The sequence below is a fragment of the Camelus bactrianus genome, chromosome 2 (assembly GCF_048773025.1).
Source record: "Camelus bactrianus isolate YW-2024 breed Bactrian camel chromosome 2, ASM4877302v1, whole genome shotgun sequence".
Lineage (NCBI taxonomy): Eukaryota > Metazoa > Chordata > Mammalia > Artiodactyla > Camelidae > Camelus > Camelus bactrianus.
This window is the reverse complement of record NC_133540.1, coordinates 32,945,090-32,970,894: the sequence shown is the minus strand read 5'-3', so window position 1 is coordinate 32,970,894 and position 25,805 is coordinate 32,945,090. Positions and strand designations below refer to the sequence as shown.

Below are 25,805 nucleotides of genomic sequence, written 5' to 3'. Positions count from 1 at the left end.
CTCTTTCATCAACCTGTATTTATTTTCAGCAGCACAAAGGAAAAATGAAAAATATTATCCTTTAATGTTGTGAATCCCAGAATAATAAGAATTTATGGTCTTCCTTCTGGATGCTCTCACACAAATGCAGGTCTGGTACATTTATAGCCACATGGTGCATGTCCTCTATGCATTCTTTATAGATATGTTCTGTGCAACCATCCATCAGTCCAGGCTTAGTCCAATCTTCCGTTAGTAGAGGAACTGCCTGTTGTGGATTAGAGATGGAAAGAAACAGGTGGAATATCCTGAACACTTTAATTTTCAATCGGCTGTTTTCCATGAAGACGGATAACTCCCTGTTCAGCTCCAGGTTCCTGTGGGAGACACAAGTACAAAGAAGATGCCAGGCAAATGTAATGTCTTTATTCCTAGATGAGCCTAGATGGCTGCCCACCCCTTTGTCACACCCTGTTCGTGGTAAGCTGGGACGAATGAGAGCCACCAGGATGCCTTTAGCCTGAGCTTGAGGCTGGCCACAGAAGTCTGGGGGATGGCTCCTTGCCCCGGTCTCATTTGGGCTCTCATGTGGCTTTCCCTGGTCAAGGAGGCTCTCTGAGGTGGGAGGCAGCCTATGTCCCTGTCAAGTGACTTCCCGTTAATCAAGTTCTAGAAGGGCTCAATCCCATTAGAGGAATCAAAGAAGGGAGGACTGTAAAGAGACTCTGCCACATCGAGGGGAGAGCCTTTCTTTACCTGCTTCTCCTGTGCCACCTCTTTCCTTCCTTAGCATCAGGACCCATCACTGCCTTGTCTCTGCCCACCTCCCACTGAGGGGAAGCAGAAGAGCTACAAGCTGACCTACTGGGTTGGATGTGTAGCCCACATTGGCTTGGAGGCTAAAGTGACAGCAACATTCATGCCAAATATCATTTTATCGGATACCAATTGTTCTGCATCTCCCAAACTTACCTTCTTACTCTAGTCTTTGCTGTAGCAACCAGCTCTGGTCAGGGGTGATTGACAGCACCTCCCCTCAGCTTCACCAAACATCTCTTGCTTTCTGCACCATTGGCTTCTTTGCCACCTCCATGGCTGCCTGGGGAAGCCAACTTAGCTGCTGCAAATCATGGGCAAAGCTGGAAGAGCGAGGGAGTTAACACTCTCTGTGGCTACCCCAGCCTCTTCCTTCTTCTCTCCCTTGGGCTCTCAGTTCTCAGACACCTTCACACTGCTTCTCATGAGGGTGCCCAGAAGGACTCCATCCCAGTTGTTCACAGCAATGACTAGCTCGCCCGTGCCCTCTGGGATTGGCTTCCCCCTCTTACTCTTATTTGCTTCACTCTTTCTAGTTTCCCACTTTTGCTTCGGGAATTGCTTCCCAAAATAAATCTCAGGGTTCAGACTTTTAGGGGAACCCAGAAAATAGACAAAAGAGAGAGCGATAGCGAGAGAGAGACTACAAATGGTGATCGAACCCATTGCATGGAGAATGTTCTAGCACATATTCTATTTGAAGTGGGACATAATGGGACAGGGGCTTGGTGATCCTTTATTATACACACTGAGAAGTGTGTGGACTGCTAATTAGGAATTGCTGTTAAAATAAAAATAAGAGAACACTGAAGCCAGTTGGTGGTGTCTCCTATCTAGAAACCTTTGAGATTGGAAAGACATCATTCTGGAATTCAGGCTGGAGGATGGCTAGATAAATTACCCTGGTCCCAGCCCAGTGTTTGCTCTTTTGGCCCTATTTGTCTGATGATGGAGGTAGATCAGTTATTTCCCTGTGTTTTTGTAAAACACAAGGAGCCCTTCCATCCAATGGAAGTGCCTGAGAACTTTCCTAATGTGCTCAGAGTTCATGGGCGGAGAGTCTTTCTAAACAAGCGGCAGAATAACAATATTTAGTATATTCTTGTACTGTATTAAAACTAAAGTGTCTTTCATTACCTGTTTTTTTTTTTTTAAAGACTTATTTATTTATTTGTGTGTGTGTGTGTGTGTGTGTGTGTGTGTGTGTGTGTGTTAATGGAGGTACTGGGGATTGAGCCCAGCACTTTGTGCATGCGAAGCATATGCTCTACCACTGAGCTATAGCCTCCCCTTCATTACCTGTAAAAGGAACCTTTTGATTTTCTCCAGAAAACATTTGAAACATGGGGGGCAGAGAGCTTAGCAGTCACAATTGCACCAGTCACCTGGAGAAGGCTGGAAGCAGTCAGGTGGTGGGAAAAGGAGGGGGCACAGTCGGAGAGATGAAGATGGAAAAGGCAAAACCTTTCCTGCCCCACCTGGCTACCTCCTAACTCATCTAACCAGATTAAGCACCCACGGTTTGGTAAAATACATTTAAGCCACTCTTAAGATGACTGCAGGCAATCCAAGCATGGTGACTTAGTGTTTAATCAAAAGAGACAAATTTTAGACCTCCCAAACTCTGAAGTGGGCAAACAAATATTTTCAGCCATTTTTTTTTTTTTCTCTCTTAGGTCTGTCGTGACTTGAAAATGTTGAGGTGCCATTTTTGCTATAACTGCCTTGCAGGGATTCTGCTTTGGGACCACTCTTGTTTCAAAAAGCTGACTTGCTTGTTTGGAAAGAGTCATGGAGTCGTCGTGTATTACATGTTATCTGCTAGGGTGGGAAGGGGTCTTTGAGATTGTCTAGTTCAATCCTTCTTCTCATAAGATGCTTCTGAGTCAGACTTTAAGCTCAGGTGATCTGACTCCACGGTAATGTCTTTTGTGGTGGAAAAATGTTATCTGTCACCCAGATATTCTTACTAAATAGAGTAGAAAGCCACCTGTAGGGACTGCCATGGGGGACAATAATTTCAAAGTGTTAATTGAGATGGATTCTCTGTTTCAGTTCTGTAAGTCTGTTGAAAACTAAGAACGAATTAGCTAATACATTCCTTAACTCTATCGAAAAGGAATCCCCAGGAGATACAACAATGGCTTTTCCTTTTCTCCTTTGCCACTCCTACCAACATGAGCGGGACTTGCATTCGTCTATTTTACAGATCCAGCTATCAAGAAAGGATGCTGCATAGGAGAACTGCTATCCCGTACAGAAGCTGTCCTGGTCCCTAACCATGCAGACCGCGGTCAAGGGAAGGACGGGCCCCACGGTCCCAGAGTCACCACACTTACTTACCCCAGGGCCAGCTTTATGGGCATTTGCTTTCTTAGTGAGTTGGAGTTACTTGCAAAATGAACCTCGTTTTGTGTGAGTCTTCTGTTTTGAGACGGACGCGTAAGGAAGAGTGTTGGCTGGGGTCTCCGGACTATCTGTGGTTGATGGCTCCTTGGATTGGGATCTGAATCCCAAGAGCATTCTTCGATCTTGTGATTTTGCTCACAGGTTCTAAGGCACTGTTGGGGAGAAGTCTAGTTTTACATTCTCCGATGAAAGTTTGTTTATTTTGTATGAGCCCCTGATCCCTTATGTCCCACTTCAAACAGATGAAATCACTCGGCTGTCATCCCCTTCCGTCCCTCCCTCCCCTTTTGTATGAGCTCCTCCCCAAGGTCTGAAAGCATCGAGGTGACTTGATTCTGTGTTTTGGCAAAGAAAGAGTCATGCCCTTCAAAGCCTTCGTGAGCCCCCACGTGACCTTGGGCAAGCAAGAGATCTAATGTGATGCTTCCGGCTGTGGGTAAGGAGATACCAGTGCTCATCAAATGTTGATATTTCTCCTTGTTCTCCTGTGACCAGCACTGCGACTCTGGGAAGTGGTCAGGGGCGGTTTCTAATGTACACCAAATGGGCCAATCAGCTGTAGACACATTATAGAAAACATGGCCTTGAGTCTTAAGCTTACCATCCGTTTATTTAACACAACAGTAGGAAAAGTATGTATGATCTTGGATTGAATTCTAACAGGGGCCCCAGGGCTGGCTTGGAGATGGCCGGGTCCACACTGCAGTGCCCTCTAGGTAGTGAAGGTGGAGGAGGATGGGGTCTGCTCTGTCACGGACGGCTCCCGTCCCAGCCACTCCTCAATGTCACTGGAGGCCCATTAACAGGGGAAACAAGTACCAATCTGATGATTATAGTTTCTATTTCTGGCTTTTCTCAACCAAAGGGAAAATGTGAGGTAGGTGTGGAATTGAAGGAGAAAACTCTATACCAAATGAGAAGCTATGCAAACAATAAAGCAGTCTGACTTGTTTTAAGGTTTTCAATAAATACTAGCCATCCCCAAACAACCTGAGTATTTGAATCAGGTGAGAGAACTCGAGTCAATCACCTGAAGATAGTTATTGGATGAAAACACAAAGGGGAGAATGGTGTCTGAATAGTCACCGGCCACTTTCAAAGGGGCTGCTCCTATGTCAACGTCATTTTATAAAAAGTCAAGTTGATCTTTTTAAACGTTAGAGTGAAGCGGTTCATAATTTCTTGCAACGTGCCAAGGACGTTCTACGTATAATGTGAATGTGAATAATAACGTGAATACGTATAATGCAAGATGTGAACCAAAACATTCTCTTTTGCTGCTTTCTATTTTTCACCAAGTCAAGAATTCCTGGGGAAGTTCTCTGATGGACAGAACTTTAAAACTGATTTAGTGGGGAGGGTATAACTCAGAGGTACTTAGCATGCATGAGGTCCTGGGTTCAATCCCCAGTACCTGTATTAAATAAATAAATAAATAAACCTAATTACTTCCCTCCCCCCAAAAAAAAACCACAAAAAATTTTTTTAAATTGATTTCTCTTTCTTTCTCTGCCTCAGTTTCTTTCTCTGGCACCTTCCTTTGAAGGGTGAACTCTCACTGCATTTGGATAGATGATTACTTAGCTTGCAAAACATACCATTTCCCCCTCATTAAAATCTCATAGTTGCCAAACTTCGTTAAGACAAATGGAATTACTCATCTATTCCCTGCTCCCCCTCTATGGTGATGGGGTGAATAAAATTATATTAAGCAGGAGAGCATAAGGCTGGTGAGCACTTTGAAAAAGTCATGAAATATTTTAAGGAAGGAGCCAGACTGCAGCTGAACTGACTGATGGATATGCTCTCAACCTTCATGGCCAGGAATGATTTACATAGTAACGGTATGCATTATGACCATGGCTCTTCAAAACTTGCATTTTGCAACAGTATATAATTAGTAGTGGACATTTCCTAAACTTTTTAAAAATACACTGAAAAAGCGAAAATCAGAACAAAGCAAGACAAACAAAACCCTGAGACTCACACGTAGCCAAGGACAGCACCCAAGAAAGAAAAAGAAACAAGAGTATAGCCAACCTTTTTTCTTTTTAATTAGAGTATATTATACTTCCAAACTGGATACACTAGAAATTGGCAATGCAACATAAGATGCAAAGGAATATACCAGTTACTGTCAAAATGACCCTGTACAGCCTTGTAATGCAAAAAAGCTTTATACAATACAAATTTTCAGTAATGTACACAAACCTTGACAGTATGATCATCTGAACATAATATGAGGAGTTAAAAAAAAGGATAGAAGAAAGTTCTGAGAACTCTAACTGCATTACTATATGGAAAAATAAGCTAGCTTTCATTGAAGAATGCATAGTGAAAACAGAATTGAAGTTAGTTGGCAGGTGAATATCTCAAAGATGTTAGTGTTTTACACGGAAAGGATATCTATGGAATACATCCTTCCCTGAGTATCAAACTGCAAACCAAATTCAGGGGTACATATTACCTCGGTGGAATCTGAAAAATGCTGTAGATTTTTCTTTATTAATAACAATAATAATATAAAAAGTCAAACAAACTCCAAACACACCTTTTCTCACTCAGAAAACTTTTATAATTTACCAGAAAGACTGATGACTCTTTCCAAAGTGCTAAAAAAAGTTGCCCAATTACATTAAGCATAACTAAGTCATTCAAATACAAGTTCAGTGGCAAGCATCTGAGCGGTAACCGTCTCCCTCCAACGCCCCTCTTGATCTTGCAGCTTTCACCCTAGGACCTTGTATTGCACAAGTGGCACACTGTAAAGTCTGCAGTCCTAATTGCCAGGGCCACCCTTCAGGTTTTTAACCTGCTGGTGCTCACGCCTCTCTGCCAGCCCCTGTGGGATCACTGTGGCCTCCTTTCCTGTTATCACTGAACTTGTAATTTTGAAAGCACAAGAGTAGCCAAGTGGCACATTCTCCATTAAATGGGGATAAAGACATGCCTTTAAAAAAAAAAAAAAAACCAACCAACCCAGAAGCCCAGTATTCTTGGAGTGTATTGTCTGTAACTGTCTATAGTGTCTTTTACCGAGACATCACGAGGGCAACGTTGAATGACGTGTCAAACGTGGCCAAGAACAAATGTCTCTGCTGGAAGATGACCGAAGGTGCGGGAGCTTCCCGCCCTAGCTGGCTCAGTCTCCCTGCCCCCGGGGACATCTCCTTAGTGTAAACAGCTTTGCCAGGGCTGGATGACTGGCCAAGGGAAGTGTTAGCACACCTGCTAAGTCTGGGGGAAGAAGGGTGGGTACGGGGGAGGACCATGGTGTGGACAGAAGTTACAGACTTCTGGCTTCCGGTAGAACGGTACCAGTTTCAAGGGGGAGCTTTCAGTGAAGCAAACTGACTAGAGGAAGAAAATTAGGGACGCTTTTATTTTCCCCTGGTGAAACAGACGGAAAAAAAAAAATCCCAACTCTAGGATAACACATGATGGAAACCAGCAACGCAGTAAGAAAGCATTCCTCCCATACACCAGTTCTTCGATAGATAAATAATAGATAAAACTTTTATATTCCGAACTTCCCATTGTTATACAAAGCACATTTTTTTTTTCCTGTTCTTTCAGCCTGTTTCATCCTGGAAATCCTGTTGTCTTAAAAACACAAGCCATTAACATATTTAGCCAAAGGTTCTGTTCCTTTTCTTCTTCTTACATACCCATTGCTTTTTAAGAACAGCAAAGGGGCTATGCAACCCACCCGCACCTGCTTCTTGCTGCAATAAAGTGCTGCACATAAGTTGCCATTTTAATGACCACAAAATAAGAGCTTTAAATAAGTATAAAGTTAGCCTCCTAGCAGGTTATGTCTACCAGGCGTTAACAAAATGGAATACAGAATTATTAATAACATGGAGAATACCGCCATAGCCAGACAATCCGCAAACACAATGGAAACGTCTCAGGGGTATAAACTGAACCGTAGGACTAAACAGCACCTTTTTGTTGGGTCGTTATATGTCAAAGAGTTTGTGACAAAAGTTTCAAACATACAGTCTACTCATTCCATAAAAAAGGTACATTTTCTTCCTTTTATTTTACTTATTTCTTTTTTGCAGATGAGAAACAAAAACTAGTGCAAGACCAAAGCACTGTGCAAAACTGCCGGTTTTTTTTTTTTTCTTTTTTCTTTTTTTTTTTAGTCTGAGCATTTATACCCAGAATTTATCCAAACCCCTTTTAATCTCCTTGGCTGGATTTATCAACCATAAAATTTTTCACTCATACAATTTTTCTTTTCCTGCAAACAAATGGTAACCATGACTTAATACATCATATATATATATAATCTGCCCTTAAAAAATGATGCACTGTGTGTGTGTGTAGCATACACACTGCATACGTATGGACACACACACAAAACACACTGGAGTTTTGTGGTGCGGGCTGCAGTGCTGCGAGACATTTCTTCCACACGAGGGCTCTTGATGGCTAGTGTCTTCATGACCAGAGATCGGAGCACATGGTCTCCAGGACTCTGTGGGAAATCTCAGGCAGCACTGAGGATGTCCACCGTTCCTTCATCGACTAAGCACCAGGCCCTACCACTCTGTAGCCATAAAATAGAGGAAGGTAATGAGGGAGCTCAGGGAAGTGACTGGTGTGGATGAAAGTCCTGGGGGGTGGGGGTGGGGGTGGGGAGAGAGAATGTTCATCGCTGTGAAAGAAGCCAGTACAAAGAATGTGCAAATGTCCCGGCACAGGACACATGGAGGTCTCTTTCCAAATCCACAAACGCCCACTCACCACATTCACCCAACGGAAAATAAAATGCACCGGTGTAGAAGCTTACAAGGGCTGATTGCTAGTAAGGACACTCCCTTCAGGGTTTAACGAGACAAATTTCCTTTCAGATAAAAGGACCGAGGAGGGCTGAGAGTGAGAGTGGGTGGCTGGGGAGGCATGCCTCTGAAGGTAGACGGGCGCAGTAGGTCACCTCTCTGAAGATTGGATAAAGCAGCTTTCAGGTCAATGCAATAGGTATACACACAGAGCCAATTCTCTATTCCTTACTAAAGATATACAGTACACGTGGTTCAGACCCATGGGAGTCTGTAGGTTTTGCAGCAACATACACCTGCTGGGGTTGTGTTTAAGTTTTGTGGGTTTTGTTTTTGTTTGTTTTTGTCTGTCTCTTGGTTTTTGGTACAGAGCCTGGCTGCCCTCAGACAGTCTCCGCTCTTTCTCTTAGTCCGAGATAGGCGAGGAAGGAGTGTTTCGGGGAGGGGATGCTGGGCGGCGCAGTCTGAGGTCGGGGAGGGTGGAATGTGAGATCCAGCTGGTTCTTGGGGTACAACATGGTCAAGGGAATGAGATGGGCAAAATCCGAGTTCCGGTACTTGTCGAAGCGCAAAGGGGAGCCGTTCAAGGGCAAGGCCTTGAGTGCCAGGCTGGGCTCGGAGCCGCCCCCGCCGCTGCCGACGGCCGACAGGGCCACGGTCTGCAGAGCCTGGGAGGCGGACATGACCGACAGGGGAGACAGGAGGTGGCGGGAGCTCCCGACGACGAGGAGCGGGGCCCCAGGGCCGGCGGCGTCCTTGGCGGGGGCCGGGCTCGGACCCTTCTTGTCCTCCTCGGGGCAGTCCGCGCTCTGGTGCTTCTTGACGTGGCGGCTGAAGACGAAAGGGTGCGTGGTCTTGAACAGGCACTCTTCGCAGCTGAAGGTCTGGCGCGGGGCGTGCTTCAGCTTCTTGTGCAGGTTGAGATTGTCCTTGCGTTTGCAGCTGTAGCTGCACTGGTCACAGTGGAAGGGCCGCTCCCCGGTGTGCACGCGCACGTGCTCGATGAGCTTGTTGGCGGTCTTGGACAGGTAGCCGCACTGGTCGCACTTGTAGTGGTTGCCGAGGCGATGCTCGCGGGTGTGCGTCTCCAGCTCCAGCTGGTTGGCCTTCACCGTCTGGCAGATCCGGCACTTGTACTCCATCTTGTAGTGGGTCTTGAGGTGGCACTCCATGGCGGCGGGGCGGTTGGTGGAATAAATGCAGAATGGGCACCTGCCGGGGGAGGGGGCAAGCAAGGACAGGGAGGGTCAGCCGCGCGGGCTCTGCGGTCCCCCGGTTGCTACCCTCCTCACCAGCCTTCCCTCTGGACGCCCTCCCCAGCCTGAGGCCTGGCCTGCCCCCTGTCCAGCCCAGCCCTGCCGCCTCCGGAGGGATGAAGAAGACCCTCTTAGGCTCTGGTTGCCGACAGAGCCTTCCCTCGGGCTTGCTCGGGGGTCTCCTGGCTGCAAGAGCGGACGCCAGCCCTCAGGAAGGGGAGCAGAGACAGTGCCAGGACCAGATAAGCTGTTGCTCCCCTCCGTCCTCCCCACCCCGCCCCTCGGAGCCCTCCCCGCTCCCCACTGGACACAGCCGAGGTCTAAACCTCACGACCTCCCCTCAAGATGGGAGCAACACAAAGAATCGACTTTTCATGCACCACACCAAGCACACGCAGAAAGGCTAAGAGTTTTAAAGAACAGCTTATAGTGGGGAGAGCTACCTCCAGCAAACAGAAAGTCGTAGGGGTCAGAGTCGTGCTTATTAAAGGGTGGTTAGGATGAGAAGGCCTGTGTGTGTCACTGTGTGTGGGAGTGCGTGTATCCACAGAGATCTGTACTGGTCAAACCTGGCTCCTGCAGCACTGGGTCTCCATAGGGAAGGGAGGTGAGGACCAGGACCTGGGCTCAGGAGAAGGAGGCCCACCCACCAGCCCACCTACGAATGAGGGACTCAGGAGGAAGGGGGACAGCTGCTATCTGGAGCTTGAAGACATTATGAGTGCCTTATTACATCATGGAAATAATAATCCAAGGGGATCGTAAATTCTCATTGGGCAGGACCGTATCTCCCGTTTCTTCTGCATTCTCTGCAGTGCTCGGTAGAGGACTCAGCACGTGATGGGTACTGATTCAATACGGGACTGGTCTGTACACGTAATTTAGGCAGATTCCATAAGGGCTGATTTTGGTCCCGGCTCTGTCACCTTATCGGGCTCTAGGCTAGCTGTGCGCTGGGACCAAGCCTGGGCCTCTCCATTCTACGCAGTGAGGCTACGCTACCCCCAAGCCCCACTGGCTGTCCAAAGGGGCGAGGCAGGCAGGGAGGGCATGTTTCTGCAAGTTCTGCTGAGCTGCGCTCGCAGAAGCTGCCAGGCTCGAGTCGGTGGCTGATATGATAGCTGTGGCGTGTGTGCTCTCTTTACAAAAAGAAGGCAAGTGCAAAAGTGGCGGCCTCGGCTCTCGCTTGGCACCTGCAGGGCAGGGCCCACGAGTGAACTGTCCTCGGAGGGTTTGGAGAGGTGTCCAGCAGAGCCCAACACACCAAGTGCACCGTGCACTGCTCCTCAGCGCCAAGCCCGCCGTTAGCCTCGGAACCTCAGCTCACAGAAGAGTGCACACGAGAGAAATATAAAGCCCATTCCCAGGTCAGGTGCACACACAACCCCTACGCCAAGCTGGGCCTTACCTAGAGGAGTCTGAAACTCACCACTGTCCTGAGCTACGGCAAAAGAAAAATAATAGTATAATCTTATTTGATCTGCATTATGAACAGGATATAGAGTACAAGCAGTTCCATCACAGAAAAGCAATTTAGACATCGGCGGTCTGTTTCATTTTAAGGACATTTCTGTGACCCACGGCTCAATCTTTCTTTCGCGGCTCAGGCAAAGTGCTAAGGGTTTTTCCGTGCTCCCGTTAGTTATCGTAAAGACACTCTCTCAGGCAAATTAATTCTCTGATATGGCAAAGGGAAAAACAAAACAAAACAAAACAAAGACTCACTGTATAGCCAGAAGGCATTAGCAATTTTTTCAAAGTATTCTTCTACTTGGTCATCCTAGAACATAAACTATTACATAGGGGACCATTAGCACCGCACGGGAAGTGTCTGTATCCGCAAAAGCATCAGCGTTCACTGTGCATTCTCCCCAGTGGGCCGGAGGCTCTGGACTCCTGAGGTCCCCAAAGGAAAGGGGACCTAACTGGCGAAGCCACAACTGGCCGGGGCCGCAGTTAATGGGTGTGACTGGGCTACTGGGAAGAGGGATGGGTGCTAGTCCAACCACATAAATACATGGCTCTTTTTTTTTTTTTAGGGTAAAAGTATACAAATGTTTAGAAAGGGACAGTGGGAACAAAACAAATCAAATTCCCAAATAAGCTCTTGCTAGGCATTAACCACCCCTCCCCCCATTCTTCTTCTCTTCCCCACCCCTCCCACCTAATCGCCCCTCTCCCCAGAGTGAAATAAAATGGGATCCAACAGTAGGTGCTGCTCCTTGGGCAAGTTTTTGAGGAGGCCCCCCCCTGACCAGGCAGGAGCCTGGGGAGTCCACCCTGACTTGCCCCCCACCCCCCACTTGACTCCCAACCTCCCTCTGGGTCTCTCCACCCCTCGGCCATTCAGAGGAGTCATGCCACCTCTCTGGCAAGTTGTGAGTTTCAAAGATAAAAATGTTCAAAAATAATTTTTTTTTTCTTAAGTAAAACGTCATGTTTCATTCTTTTAATTACATGATCATCTTAGCTAAACATGAATAATTAGGCCTGGAAGTTGACGTGTGTTTCTGTCCCCAGTGACACATGCTTCTATCTCTTTACTAGCCCGTGAGTGCCTTGAGAACTGGGACTCTGATTTTAGAAGCACTGGGATTAAACTCTGGTAGCGTTCGGACGAACGTTTCCCAAGAGTGGAAATTATGTTTTATTCTTTGTTTGCCCTTTAGCACCTATTATCAAGCCAGACACACAGTGCATTCGTTAATAACGGATGGGTCTCACTTCAGACCAGAGGGCTCCTTGCAAATATTGGTTAATGATGATGCTTGGTGTCTAGGTCTTTGGGGATCTGTGGCTAACATGTGCCCAGAAATGTCAGATCTCATGAAGGCTACACCAGGGAGATCCCGATTCCAGTTCCTGGGAAGGCATGAAGCATCTTTGCAGGAAGACAGGAGGCACATGATCTTTGCATAAAAAAAAAAAAGTTGCCTCCTGCCTGTTCAAACTGACAAAAGATCCAATATTTGTGGGTGGGTGTGGATGGAGCAGTTGTAATGCTTATTTAGAAGACTTGTGGCAAATCATCTGAAAAAACAGAGATGGTGAAGTGCAGTGACAGCGTAATAATTTACACGTGAGGACCCTAACCCCAAGTCCCTTAAAATCAAGTCTGGACAAAACTCAAGCAGCGGAGGATGAGTCTACCCTTGCGTGCTCGTGCCGAGTTGCTTCAACGAGTCGTCTTGCTTGCCGGAATCCCGGCATATTTGTGGAATGCACTTTCCTACTGACATCTGCTGACCCCTGGGAGACAGGTCTATTCCTCTCCAGCTAAAGGCAGCTGAGGTGCCTAACTCCCCCCATGCCAACCCCCCTCCCCATGACCCCCAAAACCCTCAGGTGGGGGACGGGGCAGGGCTGGGGAAAGGGTGTTTAATAACAACACAGTAAAAGGTTCTGTACTTGCTTTCCTTACTTGAGCCCACCGGTGGGGACAGTGTGGCATTTCTTATGCTCCAGCAGCTGTTCAGGGGTCTTCATGAACTTGTGGCACACGTCACACTCAAACATCCGGGTGATGAGGTGTATCTGCAGATGGCGCTCAAACATGTTCTTCGTCTTGCAGACAAAGTTGCAAAAAACGCATTCGAACCCTGAAAGGACCAAGACTGGGTGTACAGGTGCGTGGGGCAGAGGAACAGGAGGGTGGGAGTCGGGCGGCCCTCCCCGCTCCTGCTCCCCTCCAGCTAGACCCTTCCAGGTACTGTGCCCTGCATCTCCATGCTAAAAGGAGTTAGCGGTATTAATACCACACTCCCCATCCTTCCACCCCGCACTGGGATGTAAATCAAGCCAAAAAAACATACCCAAATTGTAGATGATACATATTAGGTTGTTCTCAGGCTTCGTATTTATTTTCCAACATCGCTTCTCTCAAGGGCTTATTCTTAAGACTGCACATCCCCCCACACCGTGTAGGGCTGAGCCGGCCAGCCCACCTCCTCCCTTACCCTTCTCTGGCTTTTCCTCACTGTTCAGTGAGGGCTGGCTCCCGGGCACGACCGAGATGACCAGCAGGTTGTTTCCGCTCTTGTTTTTCTGGGAGCTGTCGGAATCGTCCTTGCTGTTGGCTGAATCACTCAGAGCGGAGAGGGAGGATGAAGAGGGGCTGTTTGATTCACTAGGGGTCTTCCTGTCTTCCCCTGAAAATTAAAACAAACAAAGAAACCCCAGGTCTGTTATTTAGGAGATGAAAACCCTAGAATAACAGCAGTGATGGGGGCAGGGAGCTGGGGCCTCATGGCCACATCATCACTCAGGGAGCACAGGCTGAGGTTTCCAGCTGTCCCAGTGCTGGACCTGTGGTGAGGGTACTTGTGGTTCACGGGCCAGGAGTAGATATTCATTTATTTGACAAGTGTTTATTGGGATCTTATAATAATTAAAATAAAAATGACAATAATAGCTAAGATGGACATGTTACTGAGTGTGAGGAACTGTGTCATGCTTGAAATGCATTATCTCATTTTATCCTCTCCAAAACCCAAAGAGGCATGACTGTTGTCACCCCCATCTTGCAGACGAGGGGAAGGAGGCAGTCAGGTTAACTCGGCCTCGGTCACATGGCTAGGAAGTGGCAGAGCAGAGATTTCAGCAGGTCAGGCTCTAGTGTCCGTCGTCTTCATCAGTGGTTGTCACAGCATTGGATACAAGGCAGTGAAGAAGAGGGACCTCTGAGAGAGAAGAAAGAAAAGAGGTGGGCCCTCCGACTGTCCTGCTTCCTGCCTTGAGAGACTTTTCTTCCCAGGCTGCAGTGCAGGGATGGGGACCTGCCCAGCAAACTCACTGAGATGAGAAGAGAGAGCTGAGGATTTGAGGACATCAACATGACAGGACTTTGCAGGACAGAGCAGCACAGGAGAGGAACTCAGACACCTGCAGAGGGGCCCCCGAGGGCATTCAGCAGTGTAGGGATCAGAGCACGTGTGTGAGGAAATTGCCCAAAGTTGGAGGGAAAAAAAAGCCATCTGAAAGGCTTAGTGAATAGGGTCCATTTCCAATGGCCAGATTAGAAAAACTCATAATTCCCGAGGCATTGGACAGAAAATCAAGAAAGATCTTTTAACACTGGGTAATGATTAGCCCTAGAGGGGTCACTGCTTCAGACCTGCCTGACAAATCATTAAAGCCAAAAGGATCAAAGTTTCCAAGTAATTAACAGCATCCTAAGACAAAGGTCAAGCATATTTCTAGGAATATAAAATATCCAGCACCCAGCAAGGGAAAAACTGCAATGTCTGACATATAAACAAAGATTACCAGGCATGCCAGGAAACAAGAAAGCACAACCCCAAATGGGAAGAATAAGCAACCAATCAAAACTGACCCGGAACTGAGAAAGTTGTTAGAATCTGCAGACAAGGACGTAAGCACAGGTTTGGTAACTGTACTCCGTATGCTCAAAAAGTTAAGCAGAGATATAAAAGAGATTAAAAAGACCCAATCTAAATTTCTAGAGTTGAAAATTACAGTGTCAGAGATGAAAAATACCCTGGATGGGACTGCCAGCAATTTAGACATGGCAGAAGAAAGATGAGTGAACTTGAAGATACTAGCAACAGAAATGATCTGAAATGAAACACAGAAAAAAGAACCATGAAAAATGAAAAGAGAATCAGTGAGCTACCTGTTTGGGTAGATTAATATAGGTTTTACTGAAGTCCCTTATGGGGTGGGGAGGGCAGGAAAAATATTTGAAAACGTCAACATTTTTCCCAATTTGAGGTAAACCACAAACCCAGAGATCCAAGAAACACAACAAACCCCAAGCACCAGGAAGATGATGAAATCTATACCAAGGCACATCGTAATCAAACTGCTCAAAGCCAGTGATAAAGAAAAAGATCCTAAAAGCAGCCAGAGGAAAAAGGATACGTTATGTGCAGAGGAACAAAAATAAGCGTACAGCAGATTTCTCCCTGGATGTTAAGCAATGAAAGAAATGACTGTCAACCTGAAACTTTACATCCAGTGAAAATATATTTCAAATACAAAAGCAAAAAAAAAAAAAAAAAAAAAAAAGCTGAAAGAATTCATCACCAGCAGACTCAAATTACCAGAAATGTTAAAAGAAATTCTTCAGGCAGAAGGAAAAAGACACCACCTGTGAAAAATGGATCTACACAAAAGAATGAAGAACACTAGACATGATGACCACATGGATAGATGAGTTTTTCTTCTTAAAACAGGTATAATAGGTTTATGACAATAATAACATAAAGGCTGGGAGAGGAGAAATCATTGTGCAGCTCTCATACTATCTATGAAGTGTTATAATATCACTTGACATATACAGTAATAAATAAAAAATGTACACCATAAACCCCAAATAACTGGAGGGCTATATACACTGTTCATGTTCAGGAGACTCCATATAGTTAAGACATCAATTCTCCCCAAGCCAATTCAATGCAACCCCATAATTTCAGGTTACGGTAGAAAATATAAGAAGACCGTGCTTCAGTTCCCTTCACATCAGTCAATTAAGTCATCGAGTGATTGGAAGCTCTAGAAACAAACTTCCTTTATTAGGGGATAAAAAAAACAAGTCACATTTTTTATATGGGCATAAAAAGTCCAGAAGTAAACAAACATGTAACGGTGGTCACAGCTAGTGTGAGAAATGATCAGCGTTAGGCTTGTTTTCTTTGATTTGGTTTTCAAAATTTTCTAGAGTGACCATACGTTACTTTTCCAACCAAAAAAAGTTTTTAAAAAGAGGAAGGAAAACTATTTACCTGCTTATAAGATTTTAAGTCCTGTTCCAGTCAGAGCTGCCCATATGCCCAGAGCGGGCAACTCTTACTTCAGTTTATAGTTTTTAAAATCTTGTTCCCTAGCAGAAATGAACTTGGTTGAGTACGTGACCTCCCTTAGGGAGTATATACCTTTACCATATATTCTTCTCTTGGTACAAGGAAAGCCAGCACCATTACTGCCAGTCTCTTATCTAAATATGTAACCAGCTCAGTCACATTTTGTAGACAGAGAATATTTTCAGTGGGAGCCCTGAGTCCCTGACGCTATTTACCAAATCCATTCTCTAAGACTGGCCTGGCCAGTAGAATATTGCAGATGGTTATTTTAATCTTGTTTTTCAAGTTAAAATAGATAATTTTAATGACCACCTTGGAGAACAGCTCCAAGTACCCTCAGGCTTATGGCACCAAGGAGAGCTACCTAAATGAATAAATTTACAAATATCCAGGTGCCACGGAAGGCACTTTGGGAAGCAGCCCAGCCTGCTTGATTTGTAATGGCAGGTCTATCTGGCATCCTCTCCTCTCGGTCCCCATCTCCTTCCAGTCTCTCTTAGGGAGTGAGCCAGGGTGTCCTTGTCAACCCAACCCAAGGCTCTCATTGTGATCCCAGGGGTCACTGATCTGCAGCATCACAGAGATTTCTGGTGAACGACACCTGTGCATGGGTAATGCAACCTCAAACACTAGGATGGCCAACTAAAGAGAACTTTAAAAATCTGAAGATTTTCTAATTGAAAATGACACACGTTGAGAAATTGAGACTTTATAAAAGAGTGCCAATCAATTTGCTGCCTCAGTACAAGCACCATTACATTTTTGGTGTTCTTCTTTTTATTTTTTAAAAAGGAAGCATCTCAAGGAAACTGATCTCTCCTCAGGTCTCAGAATGAACACAGCCTCACCAACATCTTGATTTTATTCCCGTAAGACTAGTCTGAGACTTCCGGCCTACAGAACTATAAGATAATAAATTTCTGTGATTTTAAGCACCCCCCCCCAAAGTAAGCATCTCTATTTTAAAACTGTTGATACACATTACTATATACAAAACAGATAAACCACAAGGACCTCCTGTATAGCACAGGAAACTATATTCAATTTCTTGTAATAACATATAAGGGAAAAGAATCTGAAAAGGAAGTATCTATGTATGTATATGTACAACTGAATATTTTGCTGTACACCTGTAACTCACATTGTAAATCAACTACACTTCAATGAAAAAGAAAATTAAAAGTAAATAAATAAAGGTATTGCCATTAATTGCATAGTGGTTCAGAATAAGGACTTTAGATTCAGAATATTTGACTTTGAATGCCACCTATACCCCTTAGTAGCTGTATGACCTGGGACAAAGATTTAACTTTGTGCCTCAATTATCTCATTCATCTAAAAAAAGGGGCTAATTTCAGCACCTGCCTCATATGTTTGTTGTGAGGATTAAATGGGCTTTTATACGCAAAGCACTAAGAGCAATGCCTGGCTCGTGGTAAGCATTATTGAAGAATATGTCATTATTATTATATTATAAAATATAACATATAGTATTTACAAAATACAATAAGGATAGTAACCACGAACACTTTGCATTTTCCCTTGCTGTTTGATATACGTGGAGCAGAGTTGGCTCTCACAAGATTTATAAGAAGAATTACGAATTAATAGTTTTAAATGACAGTATTATATCCATGGAATGGACTGATCCTACTTTATTTAAATATTTCCTTAAAATTACATTTTCAGTTAAAATGAATATTCCACTGTTTCGGGTTTTTTTTTTTTTTTTTTCCCTACAGATAAATTCTCAGAAGTGGGATTACTGGGTCACAGAGCCTTACATTTTCCAGCCTCTCGGTAAATATTCATTAGTTTTCAAAAGTCCTACCACTTTGCAGGGCCATCGTCACAAGAGAATCAGCCGCTTTTGGCAACAGTGGGTACCTGGAAGACGTGCTCCTAACTTAATAGTGAAAGATAAGCCACTCCTGAGTTTCAGGCTGACTGCTAGCGAGGCTGAACACTTACCCTGATGTTGAGTGATTAGCTTTTCTTTCTTTTATGATGAACTGACTGTTCACGACCTGAAGTGTTTCTTACCAGTTTATATGAATTTTCTATGTTGTAAATATACTGGCCTTTTGTCATTTTTACAAACACATTTTTCAGACTGTGGTTTTTTGTTTTCCCTTTGTCTTCTCTTTTGCAAAGAGAGGAAATGTTCCTGTGTCGAATCCCTTGATCCTCCTCCTCTGAGATGTCTTGCGTCACTTAAGCTTTTACAGATCCTTCTCGCTCTGTAAGTGTGATAAATACTCTATTTTCTTCGAGCCTTTCTGGGGCTGCTTGGTTAACAGGGATTGTGTCAGTCATCTGGCACTTATTTTGGCATCTATGTGACATGAAGTATATTGATGGTTGTTTTTTCCAAATAGCTATTCAAAATCCTCAACTGCCATTATCGCAACATTTAAAAACTGCAGCAAAATTTGCATTAAGGAGTCAAGAGCACCAGAGGGACTGTTTTTCCCTCGCTGATGTCCTCTGCAAGGACCAGGGCAGACAGAGGGCAAGGAGGGGTGAAGGAAGAAACACCAAGCAGAGGACAGTTCTTCAGACTCACAAGTGTGTCGTGGGTGAGAGTCGCCAGTAAGGAGGTCTGAGAAAGCACGTGGATTCTGTGGGAGAATTGCAAGATAGGCCACTTGTCGACGCGAAAACCTGCTGTTGATTAAAGCTGTAGATGACAACTTCATTAGGTACCAAGAAAGCATTTCAGATCTCCTAGGGCGCTGAAATGAAGGATGCCTGTTCCTACGACAGGTAAATCGGATGAGATAATGAGGCTCATGTAGAATCTCAGGCCTGTCCGGCAGGTCCTGCGCATTTAAAACCTCAGGGAACGGATGGAGGCCCAGAGAAGTTAGCATGAGTGCCTGCATTCGCAGTGCCTTGCGGTAACATGGGGTCTAGAACCGGGATCTGGAATTCAGTGCGTGCTCTCCTCCATCCCAGTAACTTCTTCCACACAGGCCAACCTCAGAGACGCGGCAGGGTTGGTTCCAGACCACAGCAAGAAAGCAAATATTGCAATAAAGTCACATGAATTTACACATGAGTTGTTTGGTGTCCTGGTGTGTATAAAAGTTATGTTTACACTACACTGTAGTCTATTAAGTGGGCAACAGAATTATGTCTAAAAAAACAATGTACATACCTTAATTAAAAGGCACTTTATTGCTAAAAAATGCTGTCATCTGAGCCTTTTTCAGTGAGGCACAATCTCTTTGCAACAGCAATATCAATGATCACTGACCACAGACCACATAACAAATATAATGATAACAAAAAGTTTAAAATATCACAAGAATTACCAAAATATGACACAGAGACATAAAGTCGGCAAACGTTGAAAAATGGTGCTAACAGACTAGCCTGATGCAGGGTTGCCACAAATCTTCACAATTTGCTTAAAAAAAAAATCTGCGAAGAGAAACAAGGCAAAATGCAATAAAACAAGGTATGCCTGTACGTACTAAGGTTAGGCAAGGGCCATGGCTGAGTAATTTTCTTACTTGCATGCACACGTGTGTGTGGATGCACTTGCACACATCCATTCATTCACTGGATGAAGGTTTCTCTCCACCCACACCAAGCAGCCACGGGTCCAGGTGCTGGAGACGCAGCCGTGCCTTGGATAAGCTCCTTATTCTTAGGAATATACATTGTCTGTATTACATAGCGTACATAGTGCTTTTATATCATAACTTTGCAACTGCACAGCTTATTAATTACAATTTGGATGTATATATTTTGGGTCAAAACCACCTCAAAGCAGCAGCTAAAGACAAGAAACCCTCACTGTGAGACCTTCTAGCTTATAACGGGGGTCAGCCAACTAGAACCCTCGGGCCAAATCTAGCCTCTGCGTCTTCGTAAATAAAGCTCCCACGGAATGCTGCCACACCCATTCATTTGCATCCTGTCCAGGGCTCCATTCCAATTCCAACGGCAGAGCTGAACAGCAGGGACAGAAACTGCACAGCCTGAAAGTCTAAGATAGCTACTATCTGGCCCTTAAAAGAAAAACCCTTGCTAGCACCCCTGGCTTATAAAATAGGATATAACCTTATTCCCTAATAGCTGCAGCATCTAAGGCTTCTACTGTGTTAGAAAAGACAGTCCTTCAGTGCATCTCACTCTCGCTCTCTGTGCTAACACACCGCTACACCAGGAGCGCCACCACCTCAGAGAGAGCAGATCGTCGCTGTGTTCCCCGTGGCAACTGAGAAGTATGTTTGCATCGGTTACTTGTGAATGTGAAGTTTCCAGTGATGACAGTCAAGTGACTCTAAGTCCAACTTCCTTCCAGCCATTATGGTTTCTATGGTTTCCTGGAGGTGGTGGTGGAGGGGGCTGCGGAGGGGGGAGGGGGAAGGGAAGGTTCTCGGCTGGGTTTGGGCATGCTTTGGGGTGGGGAGGGCGAGAAGAAAGGACGTGTAATAGAAAAGAGAGAGAAAAAAGAATACCTGAAAAGCCAGTGGAAATGGAACAGAGGCTGGCCTTTCCCTCCACTGGCCGCTCCAGAAATGCTAAATTTAATTTGTCTTCGATGTGAGTTTCCCAGCTCACCTGCTGCCCACGGTGCTAATGTGGTTACGGTCAGACAACTGACTGTAAAAACGGCACCTTCTCACTCAGCCTAACGGCTCTCTGCAGACCTCCGAGTCATAGCTGCTCAACTTACTGACAAAAACAAGCTTTTATTGCTGTTGGCACCACGGAGCCAAAGCGGCCAGGAAAGCACAGAGACTTCACGGCCGTGCACATCGTCAGGGAGATTCCCCTTCCTGAATCCTTCAAGTGCTGAGGATGCGGGGGGCTGACCCAACGCCTGGGGCTGGTGGTCAGCAATGTAACTTGGAAGCCCTGGGAAATACAGCGGGAGCTCCTCCTCCTCCTAATTTAATGACTCCGTGCTGGTGTCATTTGTAACCATCACTTGGGAGAGGACAATTGCACGGTGAAGTCAAAATGTTAACATCATTAAATGGAAGAAGTTAACCAGCATGGCAAGAGCCTTACAGGAAAGGACAGCCATGGCAAAGTCTTGGCTGCAGCCAAGAGAGACATTGGGTTGTTTCGGGAGAAGCCGGTTTTCTTTATCTCTGGACAGAACTGCCAGGGCATCATTCTGGAGGGTGTCCAGGCTGCAGTTCAAGGGAAGAGGAGCACAGCCCGCAGAATGATGTTTGCGGTACCCTGGCACCATAAAACAGAAAGGCGTAGAACTCTGCCAAGGGCTGCATGGGGCTGCCAGGACAGCAGTGATACGGAGAGTGGGCTCCAGCATGAAACTGTGCTGGTCTGAGTTTCTGGAGTTACATCCTGGTGGACACCTGAAGCCTCGGTTTCTCCACCTGGCTAGTATGCCGACAGTGGTATTGACTGCAGAGGGTTGTTTTAAGCTTAAATGAGATCCAGAGCGCAAAGGCGCAAGCCTGGGGCATCGTAAAAGCTGGATGACTGCTGGCTACAATGATGATGATCAGGATGAGGAACAAGCCAACAGCCCGCACCCTTCAACTGCTTGTGCGGCTGTCAGATCAGCGTGGCACAAGCCGGGCCAGATAATGGGGGAAGTGGCCCTGCCACCCCGAGAAAGCCCCTCCTTCTGGAAGGAAATGTCAGTGTCGCCTGGTGAAGAGGATGCCCCTGCCAGGGAATGGGGGGTGGGGTGGGGAGGGCAACTGGGGTTGGAAGAGAGACTGGTGCGAAGGACAGACAGGGAGGGTCACCTGTGTGCTTGGTGCCGATGTGAGCCTTTATCTCTGCTTCCTCCATGGTGACGAAGTCGCAGGCCGTGCAGCAGATGGAGAACATCCACTGCTCCTTGTCCACGTGGAGCGACATGTGACTGACAAACTGGACATTGAGCTCGGTCTCAAATCCACACACGTGACAGCTGTACCAGAGGGGGAATGAAGAGAAGCAGAGAGAGAAGAGTGATCTTCCTAACAGAAGCTATCCAGTTGGACTCGGGACACTCTGAAATCCAGGCCTTGACCCAGGTTTTCCTCCCACCAAAAGGCTTTGCGTTAGGAAATTCTTCCGCTTTCTGGGACGCCTCTGATGTGGTCACCGTGCCAAACGGACTAAGTTGGAGCATAATGTAACAATCCCATACATGCTCTAATGATGCTAATAGTCATAAATCTAATGAAAAATTACAGATTCCAGATGCTGCAAAACACCTAACTGATTCCTTTGGGCAAAGAGATGCGGGGCAGCCTTGCCAAGGTATTAGTGGTGCTGGTGCACTGATAAACTTGAGTAACCCGTACACCCGGTGAGCCCCTCTCTGGCTCTGGAAACCTTCCATGCAGGAATGGACGCACATCCAGGTGGCACTCTGAGCAGGAGCAAGCCCTGTCTGTGACCGTCCTGGATAGAAGTTGCCCTCCTTGGAGACATTCCATGCAAACACAGCTAGCAAGTTTCCTCCCATCTGGATAGCCCGTCACTCAGGCAAGATTCAACAGCAAGTCTGAAACTTGGGATTTTACAGCAACCAAACCAAATATAGATTCATGGTTGACTATGGAAGAGAAACGCAAAATTCCAGGTACTGAAGGATAACACAGCCAAGGGAAAGCAGGCAATACTTCCAGGGCTATTTTCTCAGAGTTCTCAGGTTGATTTTTCCTTCGGATAATTCTCAGGAAGCAGCGAGGTGCTCAGTTAGGAAGCTGGGAGCTTCCCAGCCACACAGACCTCACAGCTAATCACCCGGGAGCAGCCCTGCCACTCTCTGGGGCTCCGCCCTGCAGACCATCTCCCTTTTACTTAACTCTCTCAGGGCCACTCAGCCGGGAGAGGAGTCATTGCAACACAGGGTTCAATCCAAGCAAAGCAAATATGAAAAGGAAGGTCAGCACTGTGTCAGAGAAGAGATGCCTTGACATGTGTGCCCCAGCAGAGGGGCAGGGAGTGTTCGGGAAGGTCTGGGCAGCCCTGGTTAGCGGGCTCCACTGGCGGCTCACCTGTAATAATAAGGGTGTTTCTTCCCATCACTGCCTTCAGAGGTGACGGCGCTCACGATGTCCTCGGTGTCCGTACTCACCAGCTTCACCGAGTGGACGGTCAGGTGCTGGTTCAGGTTTGCACGGCACTTAGCAGCATAGGGGCACAAGTGGCATTTGTATTTTCTTTCCTCTGAGGGAGAAGGAACAGGAAAAAACCCAAACCATGCTCAGAAATGGAATCTCAACACCTTGCAAAAGACCACTTCAAGGTATCAAGGAGAGAGTTTGAAATCTCGTTTCAAATGGGGACAAAGGGAACACCTTGGAGTTGTAAACATTCGAAAAGTCTCTACCGGGCAGGTCATGCCTAGCTCAGTGGTAGAGTGCATGCCTAGCATGCACAAGGTCCTGGGTTCAATCCAATAAAAATAAATAAATGAATAATCTTCATTACCTTCCCACCAAAAAAAAAAAAAAAAGAAAGTCCCAGGGCAACTGGACCATCTGCCTTTTCCTGGACACCTACAGGTCCCTCTCCCTGGTAAGGTGAGCCCCACAGGGGCTAAAAGAATATCGTGTGTGCCTGCCCTCCTCCTGCCATGTGTCGGTCCAGGGTGGGTGCTGAGGTGGGGGGGAAGGGTTGTGACACAGCATTCGCAGGACTGGTGTGTTTAAGAGAAATCTCATCATTTTCCCTAAGCTCCAGTCTGGGTTGGCCAGGAAACAAAAAAGAATGAAACTAAGGGGGAAAAAAGGACTTGGATGAAAAGATTTAACTGGAAATGTTCATGCTACAGAAATAAAACACAAAGTTTCAATTGATTTCTTAATAGAAGCCCCCCCGCCTTTTTTTTGTAAAATTGACAATGTTTCAGGACTGCTTCCAGAGTGGCATTCTGAATTCATTTGACTCATCAAGCAAAGTAAAGTAAAAGGAGCAGGCTTTGCTCTCAGGTCCAGATAAAGGTAACAGATGATAACAGAGCAAGGAAAGAACAATTTCTGTTTCTGTCCTTAGTTCTTACTCTTGTAATACTGGGCTTGCCTTAAAGAAAATACCTGTCTTATCTACTTCACAGGGAAGAGTGCAGAAAAAAATTTTCTGCAGCAAAATGTAAGGCATTGTTATTATAACAGGTGTTCCCCAACATCTGATGTGACAGTGGCCCTGGGCTCAGCAGGGCTGGGAGGATCCCCTATCGTGCAGATAGACTAGAGCCCTTTCTTTAGAATTTCTGCACTTGTACTAATAAATGAGGTTGTTAAGTTTGGTATTAAGGTTACGATTTCTTTACAAAGTGAATCGTAGAGATTCCTAGCTTTTTCTGTCATTTGGAAAAGTTTAATAATATCAGAATTTTCTAGTCTCAAAAGGCTTTTTTAAAAGAACTAACCTGAGACAATTTCTGGACCTGATGCCTTTTTTTGTAGTATTTCTTTCATCATCTTTCCAAGTCACCCTTTGGTAACTGATCTGCTTAAGTCCCCCCCCTCCATCTTGGGCCAATTTTGGAAATTATTCTTTATATCTTTATATCTTTAAATATATATTTATATTCGTTATATCTATGTCATCTAAAGCTTTCAAAAAATATGAAAACAAATATATGTATGTATATGCATGACTGGGACACTGTGCTGTACACCAGAAACTGACACATTGTAATTGACTGTACTTCAATTAAAAAATAAATACAATACAGTACAATAAAATAAAATAAAATAAAATAAGTTTACAGCTTTTATTTTTTATTTTTTTGGCATAGAGTTGCTCTATTCTCCAACAGTTCTTTAATGGCATCTGTATTGAGAATTAGGCTTCCTTTTTCATTGCTAACTTTGAATGTTTTGGCCTCCTTTTTCCTTCTTGGACTTAACAGGATTTATCCATTTTATATTCTTCTTCCTAGATTTTGTTCTCTTACGAATTCTTTAAGATGGGTGGTAAGTTCCTTTATTTTTCTTTCTTCTCTTCTAATTGTAACGTTCATGTCTGTAAATGCTCCTTGCACAGAGCTGTGACTGCCTACTCCAGGGTGAGGTGCGAAGTGTTCTCCTTTCACTCCTCCTGGAGGTCTGCAATTTGCGATTTGATTTTCTTCCTTTTCTTTGATCCAATTAGATAGGACATTTTATGGACCCTCGGTTATTTTATTTTATTATTATTACTCTGCATTTCATTAAGAACATTTTATTATTAAATTTATCGTATGTTATGGCTTACCATTCTTGTGTTCCTGATTATTATGTAGACTGCAATTTTTTTGATGTTTAACATATTTTGCAGAACTGATGTGTTGATTTTCTTACAGCTGGCAGTGCCTCCCCACTATGTCATTTTGCACACTGACTTGGTATATTGGTATTACATGAAAGCTTTAATAAGCAGAAATGCACTTAATATAACAAATAAAATATGTATGTGTATGTGTATATATATATAGATAGATAGATAGATAGATAGATATCATATTAAAAAATTATTTATCCACACCTTTAATTTTCAGTACAGCTCCCTTTCTCTGTATGTCATATTATTTTCCCTTGAAAATTTCCAAGGGGGGAAAAAAATCTCATTAACAAATGCCTCCCTCACTTGCAAATATCAACATAGCTTCAACTTGTTCCAATTAGATCTTTGGTTATTTTAAATTTCATTTAACTACACTTAGAGAATGTGGCCTAAGGAGCTTCAACTTTATTGAACATGTGAAAGTTTCCTTTGTGGCTAAGTATGTGACTAAATTCTGTCTTTAGTGGTTTAAT

The 25,805-nt window shown here is 45.0% G+C and overlaps 1 protein-coding gene across 9 annotated transcripts in view; it reads right to left on the bottom strand.

The window, feature by feature from the left end:
- Positions 1–5,234: 5,234 nt before the first annotated feature.
- Positions 5,235–25,805, bottom strand: part of ZNF827 (zinc finger protein 827) — a 170,313-nt gene continuing 149,742 nt past the window's right edge. For 2 of the 9 annotated variants that reach the window (XM_045516383.2, XM_010954580.3), the window contains 5 exons: positions 23,058–23,229; positions 21,813–21,979; positions 13,207–13,398; positions 12,672–12,849; positions 5,235–9,206 (listed from right to left, as the gene is read on the bottom strand). In XM_045516383.2, coding sequence (XP_045372339.2) covers positions 8,378–9,206; positions 12,672–12,849; positions 13,207–13,398; positions 21,813–21,979; positions 23,058–23,229 — 1,538 coding nt within the window. In that variant the 3' untranslated portion in view covers positions 5,235–8,377. Of the gene's footprint in view, positions 9,207–10,658; positions 11,043–12,658; positions 12,850–13,206; positions 13,399–21,812; positions 21,980–23,057; positions 23,230–25,805 lie in introns of those variants that run through there. The other 7 variants (XM_010954582.3, XM_045516384.2, XM_045516385.2 and 4 more) reach the window with 7 other exon arrangements.